This window comes from Uloborus diversus, chromosome 3, assembly GCF_026930045.1.
Source record: "Uloborus diversus isolate 005 chromosome 3, Udiv.v.3.1, whole genome shotgun sequence".
NCBI lineage: Eukaryota > Metazoa > Arthropoda > Arachnida > Araneae > Uloboridae > Uloborus > Uloborus diversus.
This window is the reverse complement of record NC_072733.1, coordinates 43739657-43760137: the sequence shown is the minus strand read 5'-3', so window position 1 is coordinate 43760137 and position 20481 is coordinate 43739657. Positions and strand designations below refer to the sequence as shown.

General features: G+C 33.1%; 1 protein-coding gene across 2 annotated transcripts in view; it reads left to right on the top strand.

The window, feature by feature from the left end:
• LOC129218170 (fatty acid CoA ligase Acsl3-like) overlaps positions 1–20481 on the top strand; it is a 103760-nt gene that overhangs the window by 28457 nt on the left and 54822 nt on the right. For both annotated transcript variants that reach the window (XM_054852384.1, XM_054852385.1), the window contains exon 4: positions 19750–19927. In XM_054852384.1, the coding sequence (XP_054708359.1) occupies positions 19750–19927 (178 nt within the window). The remainder of the gene's footprint in view (positions 1–19749; positions 19928–20481) is intronic.

Genomic DNA, 20481 nt, shown 5'->3' with positions numbered 1-20481 from the left:
AGTGACTTTTATTAGTGAGTTTGTTTTTATTAGTGAATTGGGCAAATAATTTTGGAACATTGATCTATATTTTTTACTGTTAAACTAAATAGAAAAATACTTTAAAAACTATACTAATATTTTGCATACTTTTCTTAAATTTTGGTTATTTGTGTGTGTGTGTGTGTGTGTGTGTTCGTGTGTGGAGTGAGGACGGGGGTGATTTAGTTATTTTTCGAGCAAGAGATTCATTATAATGACGTATTTGACGCTAATGTTGATTCTTATTGAGAGTTCATATATAGAAAAAAAAATTAATATCATAGACATTATCACATCTTTTAAACATTTTAATTTATCGGAGCTTTGATGCAAATTATGAGTTCAAGCTCATAAATGCATATTATAGTTACAAAGTGAGAGACAAACCTATCAAGACATTGACGCACACAGGGATTTTTCAAAGATCAGGGGGGGGGGGGCAGGATCGAAATTCCACCAATCTCATATCATATTTCCAACTCGCATCCAAACATATTTTTTTCATTTTATCGAGTGTTGGGAACAAAAACAGTTTTTAAAAAAATTGAGCTGGTGCGTTACAAAAAAAAAAAAAAAAAAATTTATTAATTTTTGAAAAATTCAATTTTTAGCATGCTTTTTCAAACTTTTAGCCTCATGCGCGAATTGAAGATGTCAGCTTAGAATTTTTTTATTATTTTTTCCCAATTGAGGATATCAAACTACAACTTTTGAGAGGTAACGCGATTCCGAAATAAATAAATCGATTTTTTCGTACCACCCTAATGGAGAGCCATTCCTTCAAGGCACCACCCGCACGCTTATTGACTCTGTACCTATATGTCTTTCTTTTTGCATTGCCGTTCTCTGAGGTCCTACATCCTACTGAGTCGACGCTGTTGTCGTTCTGTTATCTGAATCTGCCAAATTTCATCCCTACCGGACAACTCCTTGTTGGTGATGCATTTTCAGTGTCGAGCATTGCATTCTGCTGTGGTGGGCAGGTAAAGGGCAAACAACAAACTAATTTTTTTTTTTTTTTTGCATTTTTGTCATCCAATGTACTTTTGTTCAGAAATTCAAGGCCATATTTAATGACATTGGGGTTCGGGCCTTATTCGGACTATGTTTGGAATCCAAATTTTGTGGCCTCAGTAAAAAACTTTCAACATTTTTACAGAGGTGGTACTTTACAGTGACACCTGACGTAACTTTTCTATATAATTTAAATATGCCCATGGTAATAGCCAGGATTCCTGTTAGGGAGGGACAAACATGAGCGCAACAAGATAGTGGTTTTTAGCAGCCCCCCCCCCCCCCAGTGAGGACTTTGGAAATAGCTTGAAATTATAGTCCTCTTTCCCTAAAAATGCATTTGATGCAATTTTCGTCAAGTGTCGAAATTGAAATCCTAAAATTGCAATTTTAAATTATCTTTGGTGACATTTGGAATGAGCGAGGGAGTCGGAGGTTCTCTTTAGAGAGGGGCAGTAGCCTCTCCCTGCCCCTCCCCCCTTCTGACTAAATCGATGCAGGCATATTATATGACCCCTGAATCTCATGACATCAAGGCCTGATCACTGAATAGGCGAACTAGGTCGTGGCCTTGAGCTCCCGATATTTAGCGACCCCACATGGCTGAAATTACTTTAGTGTTTATTCTATGGCTAAGGTTGTTTCAGCCAGTGGCTAAAGTTATACAGTTTGAATTCAGGGGGCCCCCCAAAAAATATTTGGCCTATGGCCCCTCGATATCTTAATTGGGCCCTGCATAACATAGTTTTGCAATATTTCCGTTTTTTCCCTTTAAGCATTTAAAACTATTGTTTTCACTTTACTTTTACACTCTTTACTATTACTCGTCACTCTTACTCTCAAAATATATATCAGCGGCAGGGCGGGCGACAGGCTATATTAGCGTTTTCGGAAATTTGTGGCCTTTAATCTATTAATTTTGTTTTCAACTACGGTTAGCATAATTTTCTTTTATGTTACATTTTCTTTCTTTCAGCTAAAAACATGTGAAACGTATATCCGTGTGTTTCTTTTGTTAAGTAATCTTAATAATACAGAGATTCCCGGATATTCTTGAATAATATTTTATGATCGAATTCAATTTTTAAATTTAACAGAAAAAATGCTTTTAATGTTTTTATTTATGTGTTTTTTATTTTTGACTTAATTTTTAAGCACTGCAAAAGTTTTCTCTTTTTTTAAAGCACGGAATGAAGTTAGCGATCCCTTTTCTGAAAAACTACGAGGAGGGTTAGTGGCATAGCGTAGTCGTCCCCCTTCTATAATGTATGAGTATGATGTTTTAATACAAATATAATATTTTAGACAAAAAAAATGTAGATTAAATAGATAGAGACAGATAATATATTTTGCAAAAGTATAGGGTCTGGTGGGGTAAAGTGGTCATAAAATCGTAGGTTTTCAACTTATGTGAGTAATAGATACAATAAATTCTCTAAACATTTTAACTTTTTTTGTTTTTATTTTACATTGCATTATTAAAGAACACAGCACATTGAGTTTTAGGAAAATAAATATTGATTTAAGTAGTTTTATAACAATTTCTTTTCCCTTTGTATTTATGACCACTTTACCCCATGGGGTGGGGGAAAGTGGTCATAGCATGGGGTAAAGTGGTCATAGTTGCAAATAGATGCAAAACCGTTATAAACAACCCTAATATTTGTAAATTTCGGTTATTTTTATAGTTACAAGTATATGCACAAGCATATGTGTGTGTACACGAGTATATACGTGCCGTGTAAATATTAGTAAACACGTTCATATATGAGTAGATATATGTATGCATCAGATACATGCATGCACGTGCCTACTCAAGTGTATACGCGTATACACTGGTATATAAGCATGTATAAGTGATTACCTACAGGAGTGCATACATGTCTACACGAGTATATACGTGTCACGTGTACGTACATGTCACATTTACGTACGGGTGTGTACGCATGTAAACGAACATCATATGCGTGTATGCACTTGTGTCTCGAGTACTTACGTGCATACCTGAGTATATACGTGTACAGTAGACGTATACACGCATATATAAGTGTACATACACACATTTACGGGTATACACGAGTTAATACGTGGATACATCCAGTGCGTGTTTGTACGCGTCTACTCTTATATATATACATTGTGAAGCACGAGTATATACGTATGTATACGTGCAAACACGATTATATACCTGTATAGACGTATATACGTACATTTACGTGCATATACCAGTAGATGTATGTATACACTAGTATATAACTTATATACATGTATGCCTACATAATGAATTCAAGCTCTTAGGTAAAATCTAAGGAGTGTGAGAGGGGAGGATAAGAAGCAAAAAATTATAAGGAACTTATGTTCGCTGATGCGCTACATGCACCCAAAGCCAGAAACTGATGGATGCAAACAAATCTCAATTTTGTTACACAAAGATGATTTTACCCCCAACATTTTAGTTTTTAAGAAATATTTAGAGCAGTTGTTAAAAGACTGCATATAGTCGCAACAAAGGCGCAGCGACAGATGAAGCTTTTTCAAAAGTCTCGTTATTGCGAAAGAGAGTGGTTTGTGATTGCGACACACATGTTTTACAGCTGCAGGCCACAAATTTCATCAATCGCTTTAAAACTTTCTTGAGACCTAAAATGTTGTGTAAAATCCTCTGTGTGTAATAAATTTGTGACCTCTTTGCATTAATCAGTCGCTGGCTTTGCGTGCATGTAGCGCGTCAGCATTCTGTTTGTGACCATATGTTCCTTCTATGTGATTCTTGCTTCATATCCTCCCCTCTAACACATTTTAATAATTTGTTCAAAAGTTTAAACTCACCCTGTTTATTTGTATATCCTATGCTTGTATGTTAGTGTCTACTCGAGTACATACGCGTATCTACCTGGGTATATATGTGTTTATATATATACGAGTATAAGCGAGTATATACGTGTATAGCCGAATGTATATCTGTATTGATTAAAAATACTTGCAGATACGCATATGCGTATTTATTGGTGCACTTATGTGAATACGTCTATACAAGTGCCTACACAAGTATATGCATCGTATATTTACTGTAAAAACAATTCCGTTTACTGTAAAAACAATATATATATTAAGTGAAATTAATATTTAATTTATATCTGCCTTATACTTAACGATTAAGTGACATTAGAAGAAAAATATTTGCTTAGCCTAATATTATGACCACTTTACCCCATCTTACTTAAATTGTTCTAAAAAATTATCTAAAATAGATTCAGCTAACTGCTAATGAGTAAGAGTTCTTGAGACATGTAGGAAGCTTCCTATGCAGTCAATTTGTTCATAATTCTAACAAACAAAATTTCCCAAGGAAGTTAAAAGAGGTGTTTAGATTTAAAAACTTTTCATACTCACACAAAATATTTTTTTTTACCAAATAAAATTTTTCCAGTTGTAACATTTTGTATTCAAAATGTAGTTTCTACCTGCCCTACTCTATAATTAAAGTTTCACATTCATTCGAACATTTATTTCCAAGCTGTAGCCATTTATTTGACGAATGACCACTTTACCTTATTGACCACTTTCCCCCACCAGACCCTACTATTTTCTGAATTGCAGGGAAACTCCTTTATTTTTACACAGCAGAACATTAAAAAATAATTTCAGTGCATTTTTTTTATAAACTTTCAGAGCATACCCAAGCAGCACAAAGACGTTCAAAACTCGTTCCATAACACGTTCAGAGCACACCAGCCGACACGTTCAAATTACGTTCTCTCAGAACGGTCTAAAAAGCGTCTATGTGTCTCATCGATCGATGTCGTATAGCACGTCGAAATCTGGTGTCGTACCACCGCTTTTGCACCAATTTTGAACGTGGAATATTACGTTACGTTAAAGTGATAGGAAGACGTTTCATTTTGATGTTAATAAAACATTACTGAATAATTTGCTCTCAAAAGTAAAAAATTTCGAAAAAATTGGGGGTGTAACCCCATAAGGGGATCTTCCTCTTACAAATTCAATTTACGTCAGATCTCTGTCGAATTTCGTACCGAAGTCTTCTGATGATCGAAAATTTCTCATAGAAAGACCTCCCCCCCCCCTCAAAGAACATCACAAAGAGGATTTTTCTTCATACAACAATCCAATTTATGTCGGATGTTTGACAAAGTTGGCACAGAAGTCATTTGATGATCAAGAAGTCGCATAGGGGAATTTTCACCCCCTTTCTATGGTGGGTAGATGCCCACATACAGGACTTTTCCTTTTACAAATCGAGTTTACCAAATCTGACACGTCGATCCTTTGATGCTCAAGAACTCCCTTGGGATTTTCGCCCTTGCCGAGGGGAAACAATATGTAGAGGGTTTTTCCTTGTACAAATTCAGTTTACGTCGGCTCTTTGCCAAATTTGGCACATAGATCTTTTGATGTTCAATAATTCACGTATAGACTTTCGCCATAGATGGCGAAACTCTCCATAGAGGGTTTTCCCTCTCAATAAATCTGGTTTACGCTGGATCTTTGACAAATTTTGCACATAATGTTCTTTGATGCTCCACGAATCCAAATAGGGGAGTTTTCGCCTCCCTATGGGGTGGAAATTCCCCTAAAGAAGATTTTCTCTTATTCAAAATTCAGTTTATGTTGGATCGTTGCAGACGTCCTTTGATGTTCAGGAATTCACATAGGAGAGTTTTCTTCCCACCCTGAGGGCGGAAAAACCCCATAGAGCGTTTTCATTTTACAAATTGAGTTTATGATCTTTGCGAAGTTTGGCACATAGTTCCTTTGATGTTAAAAAAATTACAAAAGAGGGTTTTCGGTCTCCCCTCATAAAGGGTTTTTCCTTTGACAAATCTAGTTTACGATGGATCTTTTCCAAATTTTGTACAGAAGTGCTTTGATGCTCGAAAACTCACGTAGGGGAGATTTTGCCTCTCTAGTAAAATGCAGAAATATCTTATACAAATATCCAGTTTATGTCAAATCTTAGCCAAATTTGGCACATATAAATTTAACATTTTGCGAAATTTGGCAGATTGTGAAGGGTCAGTGTTCTTCGACTCCTCCCGTAAATACTACCTTGAATTACAATGCTCAGATTTCGTGCACTTTTTTCCCTAAGAGTAATTTTTTTAAAACCTTTTCGTTCACAATATCTGTTAAATGAGTAGAATTTTTGTAAATTAAACTTTTATATTTTCTGTTTTAGAGACGTAAATAACAATGCAAAATTTACAAAAATACCGATTAATTTACAGATTTTGACGAAACGAATACTTGTAGAGGCTTTACTGTCCTGAAATGCAACTAAATAGAACAGTTTATAGCAGCGCTTACTGCAGCCACACCACAATTTCGAGGTTCGACTCTTGGGCATATTCAAGGTGTATTACAATCTAACTTCGGAAGTAACTTCCCATGAATATATGAACAGGGTTTGAAGAAAAACCGGGGTAATTAAAAAAAAAGCCAGCTACCCTGGATCTTTTTTATCAAGTACCCTAGTCATTGATGAAAATTGCGGACTCTTTTACAAGAAAAAAATTTAATCTTAATCACTATTTCAACATTGTTTAAACTGTACAACTTTGTTACTTTTACTTTTCATAGAGCTATGTATAATTTTAATTCCTGATCTTATTTTCACTCAAATTTATTGCAAAAAATGTCAAAATTGAAGAAAAAAATGAATTTGAAAATCATTTAGCATTACATAAACCGCCAGCTAACTTTTGAAAATAAAACTGAAAACATTTAGAATTCAGGTGAAATATTATCAAAATTAATTTTTCTGAAACATGACCACACAATAAGTAGAAAACAGATTCATCCATACGGAAACAAGTTCGTCACATTTTGAGAAAAGCTCCGCTTGTAGTCCCAAAAGGCATTTAGTAGTATTTTTTTTTCTTCAGTCTGTTCTAAAAACCCCTCATCAAGTTTTACGTTAAAAAGAACCGCATGAACCATAAACATGAATCATATCAAGTATTTTATATATCCTTGTACACGAGAAGTTGGAAATAAAAATTTGAACAGTATTAAAATTAGTAATTATTAAGTCACAAAATAATCTTGCAGGCTATAATTCAAAATATGTTAGAAAATTTTCAATTATGATTACAGTTTATGGAATCTAGAGTAGTCATCACGCAGGTTGTTTAATTTTATGTGATTATTGTAATCTACCTATTTATTTTGCAATCTTGCATTAAGCATTTATTAAAAAAAGAGATTCCCTGCTGAAGTTTATCAAAGCATTTTTTCCAACAATACAAACAAAAAATAAAATAAAATAAAATCTGCAAAAGTGATTGAAATAAATCAAGTAAATTGCTTAGTTTGGCTTCCAAGGTAAAAATATATTTTTTAATTAATCATGAAATCTATATGCAGTTTTAATTCCTAAAACTTACGAAGTTCAGAAAGATAGATGCCAATTTTCGTACTTGGTATTATTTATTTTAATTCTAACATTTAGTTTATTTCTGAAGAAACTGTTTCAATATGCAGTAAATTTCGAAAAAAAAAATCCATTTTACCGAGATAGTTGATTTTTTTTCAAGTGACCCGTGCTAAAAAAAAAACTTACTGTTTTTTTTTCGTTCTGGGCCCGGTTTGGCGAATCCTGTACATTAATAAATTAGAATAATTCAAAAAATAAAATACATATTTTAAGGGGAATCAGTACCCCCTATACCGTCAATATTAATTTGCACAGGTTCATGTACCTTTTTTGAAAATCTATTAAAGATACAATTATGATTTTTTTCTATATCTTAAGTAGATTCTTTTCTCTATACTGAAGTAAAATTTTATAGAAAGAAAGCTTTTTTTTTTTTTGAAATTCTAATTATATGTATGGAGTTCGTGGCAAACATTTCAAAGCCTAACACAATTTAGTTTCTGAGAGAAAGGAACATTTAGTTTGAAAAATACGATTTTGAGATATAGCAATTGAAAGAGGAAAATCTCACCTTATCAAAATAGGTTTACATTTTTTTAAAGCTTTTTTTTACTTACTTCTAATATGAGCACGATCAAGATGTTTGTATCATTAAAAAGGTATTGAAATGGATTTTCAAAATGTATAGAAATCAAAAAATCGAATTTTTAAAAGTATTTAGGGTACTGGACTCCCCTTAAAATTCTTGCAATTTTCAAATGATGTACTTTAATGGCTAAAATGTGTCTACTACATATATAAAGAGATAAATTTTAAAAATAAAACATAGCAGCATTAGTAAAACTATCACAAATGTAAAAATTTGCTAGGGATTTTTTTTTAAGTGCCTGTTTCTTTTTAGTTGGTCTGTGATGATTAATATTTGGATGATAAAAAAAATTTACTTTAATTGAATCATTTTATGATTCTACTTGAAAAGGGCCTCAAATTTTCAATGGGCTTTCCTAGTAAAGCCATTTCACGATATTAACTTTTTGATTGATTAAAGAATTTTTTGGTTAAAACCCTGAATTTCTTACTCCCGCTTTTCTCTCTCTAAAATGCAAGTATGTTTCTTATCCCTCAGAAAAACTCGTGTGAATTATATTCTTATATTCCTTAGTTAGTTGCAAAAAGAATCACGTAAGTCACACAAAAAATCAATTAAGTAACACATACAAGTTAATAAAAAATTTAATCACAAAATACCCTTCATTTTACATGATAAACTTTTACACATATATTGATTTTAGGAACAACCAAAAAGGAATTAAAAAGAAAGGAGTTGATCGTTTAGCGCCATTTATGACCTTGTCTGCCTGAAATTAAAATACAAATAAATAGACAAAAATTACAGCTAACAATAAAATTAAGTGCGTAAAAAAATTGAAATACAGTCAGAAATTGGTTGACGTAAACATTCTTACTTTTTGAATGATACAAAATAAACTATATAAATAAGTTGAAAAAAAATGTTACCCGAAGTGTTCAACTCCAATAATACAATGCCCAACCGTAGATAAATATCATACCTTCAGAGCCCAATATGTTCATCATTTTTAGAAATAGTTATATAGAGAGGCAATACATTTTTTAAACATAAATGACAATTTGACTTGTGCTAGAATTTTCTTTTATGAAAAAAATAATATAATGATGTATGTAAAAAAAAAACATAAAAGAGGATTCTAGTTTTTTAGTATTAACCACAGAAATACCATGCTGCTTTTAAAAGAATTTCAAAATTCAACTCAAGTACCCGTGTTTGTGACTTGTGTGCTATATATCGAGTAAGACCCTTAATTTGTCCAAACGGGGAAAAATCACTAAGAAAGTTCTATGCATTTTCTATGATAGTACTTTTTTTTTCCACCATTAGGCACTGCAAAGAACCATTTTCATTATTTTGAAAATATATTGATTTGAAGACTTTATTTCTGCAGTTACGCTGCATTTTTGCGCGTTTATTTGTCGTTTGATATGGAATTTGAATTGGTTAGCATTTTTAATCTATTTGGGTAATAATTTTAAGTGTGATAATTCGATTCTAATTCTACATAGGAAAACTAGTTTGCACACATATAAAACATCGCCTGCTGCTTTCGGGAGAAGATGCTAGTTGCATTCCTTTAATTATTATCCATTTTGTGCACATTTCACAGTGAGTAATGAAGAAACGTAAGAATCAATGTACCACACATATATTCAGAGATATTACTAGAATTATTTTCAAAATATGAAAATATTCATTGATATTTTTCCAATATCGCGTTTATTAAGACTTATAACAAAGGATGAAATGGAAGTTGTCGGACAAAGAAGAGATGTGCAATAATTTGGTTTTTTCATTGTAAAAAAAAAAAAAAAATCCGAAATGTTTCTGGAAAATAACGGACAGCTAATGTATCTAATTACCGCCGGAAACATATCCTGAAAAAAACAGAAAAGTTTTTGTCTCTATAGAAGTCAGCTATCTTTCCGAAATTAATCTGGAATTTTTCTGAAGAATTAAAAAACATTCCCAATAAAACACAGACAAATAAAACCTTTTAAACTCATCACTTCTTTTTGATACTATTCACTATTTTGAAGTTGTAGAAGACCCATTATCTATAGAGAAGCACATACTGTACTTTTTATATTGAGAATACGCGGTGTTTAATGAGAAAATGTCATTTTGATTATTTGGTATGACATATGATTGTTTTGATTATTTTGTATGCATCTTACTTTCATATTTTATATACGAGCATCACACATGTCTAATATTAGTTTTTTCTTTTTTGTTCAAATTCACGCTCTAAAGTACTTTAACACATTTGTCTTCCAATTATTTTAGAATTAAGTAACGAATTATAGCAAGTGTATTAATGAGTACTCAGAAGCTTTTACCCTTCAGCTATTTTATTTTGTTTAGAATTCGAAAGATGCAAAGATCTGTCATTGAATTTAATGTCAGGGAGTTGTAGATAATATAATTCAAAACATATTAATAAGCTTATTTTATTTGTTACTGTTTTAATTTGTTTGTGTTCTATTTCGTATTGGATCACTTCATATTAAATCAACTAGGAACTGAACCTGACCATTTCATACTAACGTGAAACTTTCAGAAATTTTGCTCTTTTATATCATCAGATACATATGGTTTTCAAAAATAATCTATCTTTCATAATTCATCTTACATAATTAAAAACTCAGCGTATGTACCTATCTATCTATGTATTAATCTATATATCTATCTATGTTCGAGTTACTTCTCCCGAACGCCAGTAAACTGACCATCGAACCAGGTATCGATGGATTCGTAATTTTCCCGTCTTTATGTTTGCCTATTTAACATAATCCTTCGATAATAATTAGCGGAGATATCAATTAAAAACTATTAATTATAATACTTAGATTTCTACATAAAATCCCTCTTTTTCGAAGGCTTTCCTCCATTCAAATTATTAGTGCTTCATCTCAACTTTCCGTAACAATGCGTTTATTGAAATTTGTGGTGAAGAAAATCATCGAAAAGAAAGATCTGTTGCCATTTTTTTCTCGAACATGAACAAATAAAATTCTGGGTTTTGCTTTGAGGCTTTTCTGTCATCATGACACTTAAAATGTTTCCTTTTTGGTTCTTTTTCCCGAATTTGCCGCAAAATTTTATTGATTTTTTTTGTTAAAGTGTAATTGTTGAACACGCGTCACTTGACATATCTTTTATTTTCGATTTAGACCGTGCAAAGCCAGGCGACGCAGCTAGTGAGTAAAGAAATATTAAGGTTTATTAATGAGCTTTCCTGCAGTGCTTTGAAATGATATCTTAAAACTATGGGAGTATCAGGATTGTGTAATAGCTGACAATTACATGCACTGTAATTTGTTCAGTAACTTAAATACTCTTCGAAAATATTTTTTTTCGTATAATTCAATATTTAGAAAAAAAAATCTCAATTTTTTTGAGATATTGTCTTTTAGAGATTTTGAAAAAAAAAAAAAAAAAAGATTTTCAGAGTGGAGCCGTTAAGGGATTCGCACCAGGGGTGATGGTAGACTCAAGTAAAATTTTCTGGAGACTGTGACATTTTGGAAGTTTCCCCCCTTTACCCACCCTCTCCCCGTGAAAAAAAACTCATCAAATATGCATAGAAAAATCATTTGAAAAGTACCACTTTAAAAGGTTTTTTTTAAATAATTTTTTAGTTTTAGAATGCGTCAGCCCAAAATTTTTGGAAATTTAAGATCACAAGGACCCCCTGATTAGCACTCATTTTTTTGAGATGGAAGATTATCTCAAATATTTTTGAAATTTTGTGAGAAACAATTTTTGAAAAGGCTTTCAGTTTACATATGAAATTAACGAGCATGTAATTGTCTTTTATAAGTAGCTATTTTACAAGACTGAAGTTCCCATAGAAGTGCAGTCAAGCATTTGAAAGCACTGCCGACCAGCAAAACAAATGCTTTTTAACGAATTTCAAAATCATAAGTTATGAATGATTAATTTCTTTCTCAGAATTATTTACAATTTTAAGATGTGGAAGAGTAAGATTTTTGAAAGTTTCATGAAAATATGAAAAGGTCAGGTTCAGGATTTTTTTGCTCCTTGATTCGACATACATTCCTTCGCATTTAAAAATGGCACAAAACGTACTCTACTCATAGTTAAATACAATTTAATTCCACTTATAATATGCCGATTGATGCAAGAGCAAGGCTGGGTTTTTTTCGTCAAAAAGATATTAAAAATTCAAAACTTGAACCGTAAACTCGAAATAAAGACTTGGGAAAAAAAAAACTGAGTTCAAACAATTAGTTACAGGGCGAATATGTCTGTAATACTAACAACACTGGGAGATAATTTTAACTCTTAAAGTCAACTATTTAATATTATTTTTCTTTCCCATCCGTTTTCAATTCATTAGTTGATTTTTGCCAACATTTTTTGTTTTTTTTTTGTTTGTTAAATCTGTGCGGGAATATTAAACGCAGAAAACTTTCAAGCACCAGGTGATGACAATTAACAGCTGGTATTCGCTCGCCATTTTGTTTTGCTGCGATAAAATAAACAAGCAATAAGCATTCTACTCGTGTTTTTGAAAACCGAAAACATAACCTAGCAATTTATTTCAAGTTGCTTCTGAAAAAAACGAATTTTGTTTTTATAATCTTGACTATTTTCAACGCCATAAATTTTTTAGATACAATTTTGATTGAGACCTTTTCTGTTGATAAAATTGATTCTTTATCATGAATATTTTAAATTGAAAAAATCTTTAAATAATTACTCATTTTCTGTCACAATATTTAAGAATACTAATTTTCTGATTTCTGTGCAGTATGTACCTCATTTTACAGCAGCAACATATTTTTAATAAAAATTTTGGAGGTTTATTATTGCAGTAACAGAATCATTATGTGAGCCGTCTACTTCCTTAAAAGTATATTCATTTTAAATACATCAAAAACTGAGATTCAGCGAAAACAGAATATATACATACTTATTGCAACTTAACATTCATAGTCGAGAACAAGAATAACTAAAACAACCACTTTAAGGAAAATAAATGTAGCAATCAATTCGAATTCAAATCAGAAATGAAAATTGCACAAAGAAACTTTAGCGAAATACTCATTGATATTAAGTTATACAAATGGAACAATTAAGTTTTGCAGAATGTTCGAAGCTAAGAAAAAAACCCAATTAACTCAAAATTTAAATGAAATTCGACTTATAAACAAAATTTACATGTGAAAGAGTTAAAAGTAATTATGATTAAATTAATCACTTACTTTTGATAAAAGAATAATCCTTTGCTCGTATTGTTTTTCAGCAGTTGCTCCGAAAATGGTTGAAGTTGGCAAGCAAAGAAAGTTTCTGTAACTATTCCACGGTAAACAGAAATAGAGGGCGCTCGGATGCGGTGACATCTGAACGTCAAATATCACGTCATTTTAGCACGGGAATAACACCGTGGCATTAGAACGTTTTTTGAACGTCTAATATGACGTCCCCTCAGAACTAGACTGGCACCGTGATAATATCACTGTGGCTGTACGTCTAATTTTACGTGCAAGTAACACTTAACACCGTCATTTGACCAATAACACGATTCCTGTACCAGATTTGAACGTTCTGGTGCTACTGGGGTATCTTCTAATGATGTTCCACTGATCAATGATCTATTCCCTTTCCCCAGCATGTGTATTTGTGTATACGACTTCGACTTGATTGCAGGGACGTGCACAAAAATTTTGGGACTCTCTCCACATTATTTACACTTAGGTCCCTACATATGTTTAACCCCTCACTATTAAAAATTTGGGCTCTCTTCAGGCTGGGCCCCGGCCTAACAGGCGTCCCTTCTCCTCCCCCCTCCCGTGCCCCTGTGCCCGCCCCAGCTAGATTGTATTTTAAAGGACGGGAACATTCATCGACATCGACACAAATCATCGAAATGTTTGAATTCAGTTGATAATACTGAAATCTGTGCTACCTACGATTTTTAATGTTCCGACAGCAGTTACATTCTGTGGCTGTCACTTAATATAAAAAGAATCAGATAACGGTACCGTATAATACGACGTATGACGATTATTAGTTATAACGGTAAACCATGTCACTATATACTTCTTTTTTACTCACATGTATTTTAAAAGGAAAAAGCATATGCTCTCGACTTGAATTAAATAACAAAATGAAAAGCAAAGCCTAAGGTAAGATCATCAAAAAGGCAAGCCCTCTTACCTTTTTGATGACTGAACACTGAACAACATCTTTTATCATGCTGAATTACGATAGGAAAACATTTCTGTGGACAAAAACGGCTTTCATTCAAAACAAGCAGGTCCTCAAGTTCCCGCTTAAAATCAACCTCAGTACACCCAATTTTAAGAAGAGGGGGTGTTACCGGCTTCCCACACTCGCCCCGTGTGTGTTTTACAATTTCTGTTGGGGTACGGGCGACAAGATTAGACCAAGGACAAACATCAGCAGGGGACAACCGAACCTTTTACCCGTGTGGATGTTATTTTGTTTTCGCACTAGTCCCTCTCTGTCTTTCCATTTTTTCACAGCGCAGTTCCGCCATTCGCTCAGTTTTTGCAGAAAAGGAATGCTACGTGAAGATGCTGTGTAATTCCACACCTTTTACCTATTCGAATAAGAATTCGGACAAAATCACAGGCGGATTTACGGGGGTGCCAGGGGGTGCGCCGCACCCCCAACAATTTTGGTTGGATTTTCAAAGAAAATTTAAATGAAATATATTTTATCAGGAGAAAATATATGTTTCTCCTCGAGAATTTTGTAAAACAACTTATATTTTTCTACAGCTAAATGCAAGTTAATTTACTTGAAAACAAACCCAAACATACAATAATAGGCAGCTTATTGTGTAACCCGGTCACCACGCATCGCCAGTGCGAGAGAAATTGTGCTACACGAATTAAAAAGAAGTATTTCTCCATTTAAAAAAGAAAGATGATCAATAATTACATAAATCAGATAAAAACATTCCTTTAATATTTTTCAGCGCTGTATTATATGATAACTTTATACTCTGTAATTGGGTATGTATTGGTTACAATTTTCTTTTTCTTTGAAACAACCGTGGCTAATAAAATCAGAAAATATGGCTATTGTGATATACTTCCTCAAAAACAATATAAAGTCCTTGCACATCATTCCAGTAAACAGTACAATAACATCACTCTGAAATCAACTTAAAACCAACATTTCCACTGTAAAATTTCAAAATTTTCTGAAGGGGGCGGGGCAGTGCTATCACTGAGTTCCTCTACTAAAATTAGTTGCTTTTGTTGCCTTTAATCTGAGTAATAGTCTCCAAAATAGTTACCAGATACAGAAAATAATTTCTAAAATAGTCTCCTAAAAAAAAGCATTTATATCATTTTAATGCCAAGAAGTGGGACAAATCTACGTGGGGTAAATTTTCTCCAAACAACCTTTAAAAAAGAAAACTTTAAAAAATATTTTCAAAATTTTAGCTCAACCCGAATAAACACTAGAGAGAAACCAGCACTGATAGATTCTAGTATATTTTTCTTACTGTCTGACTGTTGATTAAAGTCAACAGTAAAATACTGACCTTACAAAAAGAGCCGTCACATTCATATTTCCGATCTAGAGAAAATTAACTCTCGTTAAAAAAAAAATGTATAGTACGAATAAAAGAAATTTAAAAAAAAAAAACAGTAAAAAAAAAGAAAGAAAAAGTTGAGAAACAGAAATCGCGATTGCACAAACTAATAATTTACAAAAATCGCACTCACAAAAACGATACCATTACGAAATTTGCGATCGTTTACGATCGAGACGAAACTTTACGAAACTTTTTTTATACAAAAATATAAACTTCACATTTTTTTTTCTGGTCGTGAATGTTTTATTACATTTCATTTTCCTACTTTTTAAAAAAATTGTTTTCAAAAATTAAACGCGGTAAAACTTTTCCTTTTTTTTTCGTGGTAAGTAGGGAGTAAACTTAAAAGCGATTTTTTAATTTTTTTACAATTTTTTTCTTCTAGGAGGAAGAAAAAAAAATCTTTTTTATGAATTTTAGTTACACTTACTAAAATAGTCGCTGTATTTTACAAATGATTGCAAAATACTCGCTTTTGTCATCAAAATAGTCGCCTTTGCCGTCAAAATAGCAGCTTTAGTCGACATTTGCAGTGTTGTATCCCCCTCCCCGTCCACTGTATTGCAATGGCGTAGCTACAGTTTCTGTCGCCCGGGACGGTTCCTCTATTTGCCACCTTTTCATTGAGACGTATCTAATACATTAAAGCATTGAAAACTATCGCTCAAAATAGGAAACTTCATTTAAGGTAGCAAAGGGTAATTTAATCCGTATTCTTCCTACAAAAATGAAGGGGGCGGGGACAGGCGCCTATCTCGGAGAAATATTCTGAATTTATATCAAAAATTGCAGTTAAAGTAACTTTTGGGGGAATGGGGTTCTCTACCGAATCTTTATCAAAACTGAAGTCAGATTAAACCCTTGGGGACGATAGAGAGTCAGCTTTTATTCCGTAACAAAGTTCCAATAATTTGTCTTCCCTGTATTAATTCAGCACTGGCAAAGAAACAACTTTTACAGAAATATATTTGATACTTATATACAGAAACAGATGTTATATTTCCAGAAATATATTTGATATTACATATTTGAATATTTTCCGAAATTTGAGTTTTAAAAATACAATTTAAGTATTGAATTACAATTTAAGGACTTACAATTTAAAGACATTAAGAATGAGGAAGATTCAAGGGCTCACGACGGAAGTATTACATCTTTGAACACTGAAATGATCGTTCAGTCATACCAAAACCTTGCATTTCAAAGGGTTTTTTTTTTTTCTCCTTTGCCTCCAGTATTGGATTTAAAGTATGATTCCTTTATTTGATTTTTTTTCACACCAAAAGTGCTGAATCGCCGCACCGGGCGGACCACCCTCTCCTCCCCTCCTTAGCTACGCCACTGCTTTTTTGTTGCACCCCCAGAATTCCTAGCCTAAATCCGCCTATGGACAAAATACGGCCACCCTTTGGAGGAAATAATTTGCTAAAATTCATTTAAAAAGCTCGGATCAATTCTTTACTTGTAACCTACATTAATTGTAAATTTGGTACTGCTGCGCTTTCGATCGGCGCACCTCACATGACGAAGCAACTTGTGTACCGAACGAGAAACACATGCGAAAATACTTACTAACTACTGGTTTATAAAAATACTGGTAGTCATAAAGCTGCGGTTCCGCAAAAATGTATTTTCAGCTGTTATTATTAGTAACGTAGCGACGCGAGATGGAGAGACCGTCCCATCCCTGAAGCCCTTATTTTCTGAACATCACCGAGGGCAACAAGAACAAAATTTCAATTATAGTTACGAAAGTAGAGCTGAAAAAATCGCTGTATATAAGAATCATTTTCACTTTATAGTTAGAACATGTTAGAACTGAAATCATCACTTTACTTTATTATGCGGTTAAATGAAGGATATGAGAATGGTTTATAGACAAAATTGGTTAATTGTCTTCATCAGTTATATCACCTCTGAAAATAAAAAAAAAGTTTAAAAAAGACGTCTAATTATCACTTCAGTTGCGTGTGTTACCTATTTAAAAAGAAAAATTTGTAATGAATTGTTCTAACTTTAAGAAATAAAATAAATAATGGAGAACTCTCTTTAATGCAGCCCCAAAACGTAACTCTTGGTGGGAGATGGAAAAAAAAAAAAAAAAAAAAAAAAACACGTACTATGTTGGTTAACGGTTAAATTTACAGATCGGTCGTCTGTTTGTATTATAAGCATGTCATATAATTTATATGCATTTTGGAAGATTCTTTCAATGTTACTTTTCCAACAGAAAGATGAGTTTTCATGTAATAAACCGTTGTAAAAAAAAAAAAAGAAAATTAATTTGAATTCTGAAATTTTGTATTCAAATTATGTTTTTCGCAATCACGAACTGAGACAGGACTTTACTTATTGGAGTTATTGTTTCTAGAAATGGCTCCTGTACCCCCCCCCCCCCCCCTAAGTCTGCCTCTCCTCCTGGGCGGTTACGTGTGCATAGTTGTGTGTGTGCGTAGATCTGTGTGTATGCACGTAGGCATGTGTGAGTGTATGTGTGTGTATGTGTGTGAACGTGCGTGTGTGTAGGACATGGACGCCTCCGACCAGGAGAAGCGGATAGTTCAAAACCGGAGCAGCCGCGCCGCGCCGCCGCCAGCAGAGGACGGTGGGCGGTGGTTGCTGCAAATTTTTCTGGTCCAAGTTGAAAAAGGCACGGACGCCAAAAACGGTCAAATTAGAACAATAAGCAATCGTGATTGCTCAAAAAAAAAACGTTAATTTTATTTAATTTCTCTATTGAATGATCAATAAATATAAAATCCTTTTTTACGAAACTCTTTACCATGATAATAGTAATCATAATGCTAATTTTGAATGAAGGCTTCTCTGAAGAAAGCATTAGAACATTTTTCATCATCTAGGCGACAGATTTTTTTTCACTTCGCGACATTGGTGCCTCGTAGTTGCCAAATTTAAAATTTAGAGATAACCATTGCAAATGGTAGGAGAAATATGCATTTGTTTACGAACAAGCGATTGTAAAAGTTGGTTCGTAGAAACCCTAAGAACAATAGAAAAAAATAAATAAATAAATAAAAATTCAGATTAATACGTTTTGTCACCTTTTTTGTATGTTTGTTTTTTACTTTAATAATTTATTTTTTCATTGAAGTGAAACTTTTTGTACAAGTTCTTTGGAATTTTGATCCGCTAACTTTTTGTGTGTGGCAAAAGTGCTGTAGTTGTTTGTTTGACAAAAAGTTGCACATGCGCTCTTTTCCTTCCTTTCTCGTTGTCTGTGGTTGCTTGTACTACGTTGAGGGGACGCATGGCGTACAACATGGCGTCAATGAGTACAACTGTTGGTTATCAACAGAACGTCTGTTGAAATATACGTGCATAACCAACGCATTTCGAGCATTTTTTAGTGTTCTCGCTGTTTATAATCTATTTTCATCATTAAAATAAACTTTCTTTTTTGTGTTAATATGCTTAAACGGTGTTGACCGAGCTGGGGTCAGATGGGTTCGAAGCTTCGTCCTTTGCCGATTGAGCCACTTCGATTGTTAGACAGATTGTGACTTTGCGGCAATATTAGTATGTGTACGAAAATTGCTTTGAAGGAAAACTGATGTCGAAACTTCAGACGTGTAGTTTGATTAATGTCTGGATGTTTTAATTAATAAAAGGAGAAGATTTCATTTATTCACATTCAAAGCAAGTAAGGTATGAAAATTGGGTTCTTAACGGGAAATATTTCTCGAGAAGCCATTATTTATTTTATGAAATTAGTTACCTTGCTAGATTTGCTTAAAGTACGTTTAATTTAACAACACAACTTTTCATCCGTTATTTTTTACGACATAGCAACCACCGGCGATAGGAAAGTGCATTAACAAATTGCTTGAAATAAGGATGGATCCAAAGGGTTCTTGTAACCAAAATGGAAGATAGGGTTGCCTTTAGGTGTTCTGGGACGAGTCACTGGTTCATCAAGTTCGTCCAACTGTCAACCTTTCCCTAAATTTATGCTTCCCTATAGTAGAAAAGTTTCACTTTTATAATGTCTTTATCGGCACACTCTTTCTTTTTTTTTAAAGTTTTATTTTCATACTTCGGGTGTCATTTTTGTTCTCATTTATCAGATGCTCATGATTTTTTTTTCATTTGCATTTCTTTAAGTTATCGCTTGGAGATTACAAATGGCTGACGTATGACGAAGTTAACCAAAAGGTAGAGCGCATTGGAAAAGGTTTGTTGTCTTTGGGAATCAAGTCAAAGACGCCTGTTGTACTTTTGGCAGAAACTAGAGTGGAATGGATTATAACCGCACAAGCTTGTTTTAGAATTAATGTGCCAGGTAAGCAATCATCTGAATGATCACACAAAACTTATTTGTCACTAAATTCATCCATACCACATCGGACTAATTATGAGGTATGATTATTAATAAATAAATTTCTGTTCTTTATTAATATCTTTATGCTTAACGCAAAGTTATCGCAATGATTATGAAACGACGGTAAATGTCCCCTTTAGTGATGACTTTTGGCCAACCGATGCTTCCATGTAAAGATTTTCTCTCTTTCGTAATTAAGTTGGAAATATTCTACAAATGCGTTCAATTTTCTTTGTTAAAAGTTACCTCAGCATTTTCTTCAAAAACATTACAACAGCTACTTGATTATATTATGTTTTATTTCAAAAAGATACCTCTCAAAAAAAGAAAAAGAAAGATAGAAAGAAAAGAAAACACATTTGAGAATCTAGTTCTAAACTACGGCTCAATTTTTCGGGCATACTACTTTTCTTTCTAGTAAAATTGTTCATTTTAGCGAGAGAAATTAAACCTACCAATAAAAACAAATCATTGGACATAAAAAAAAGATTTTTTTTTAAAAATTAATTCGTTGA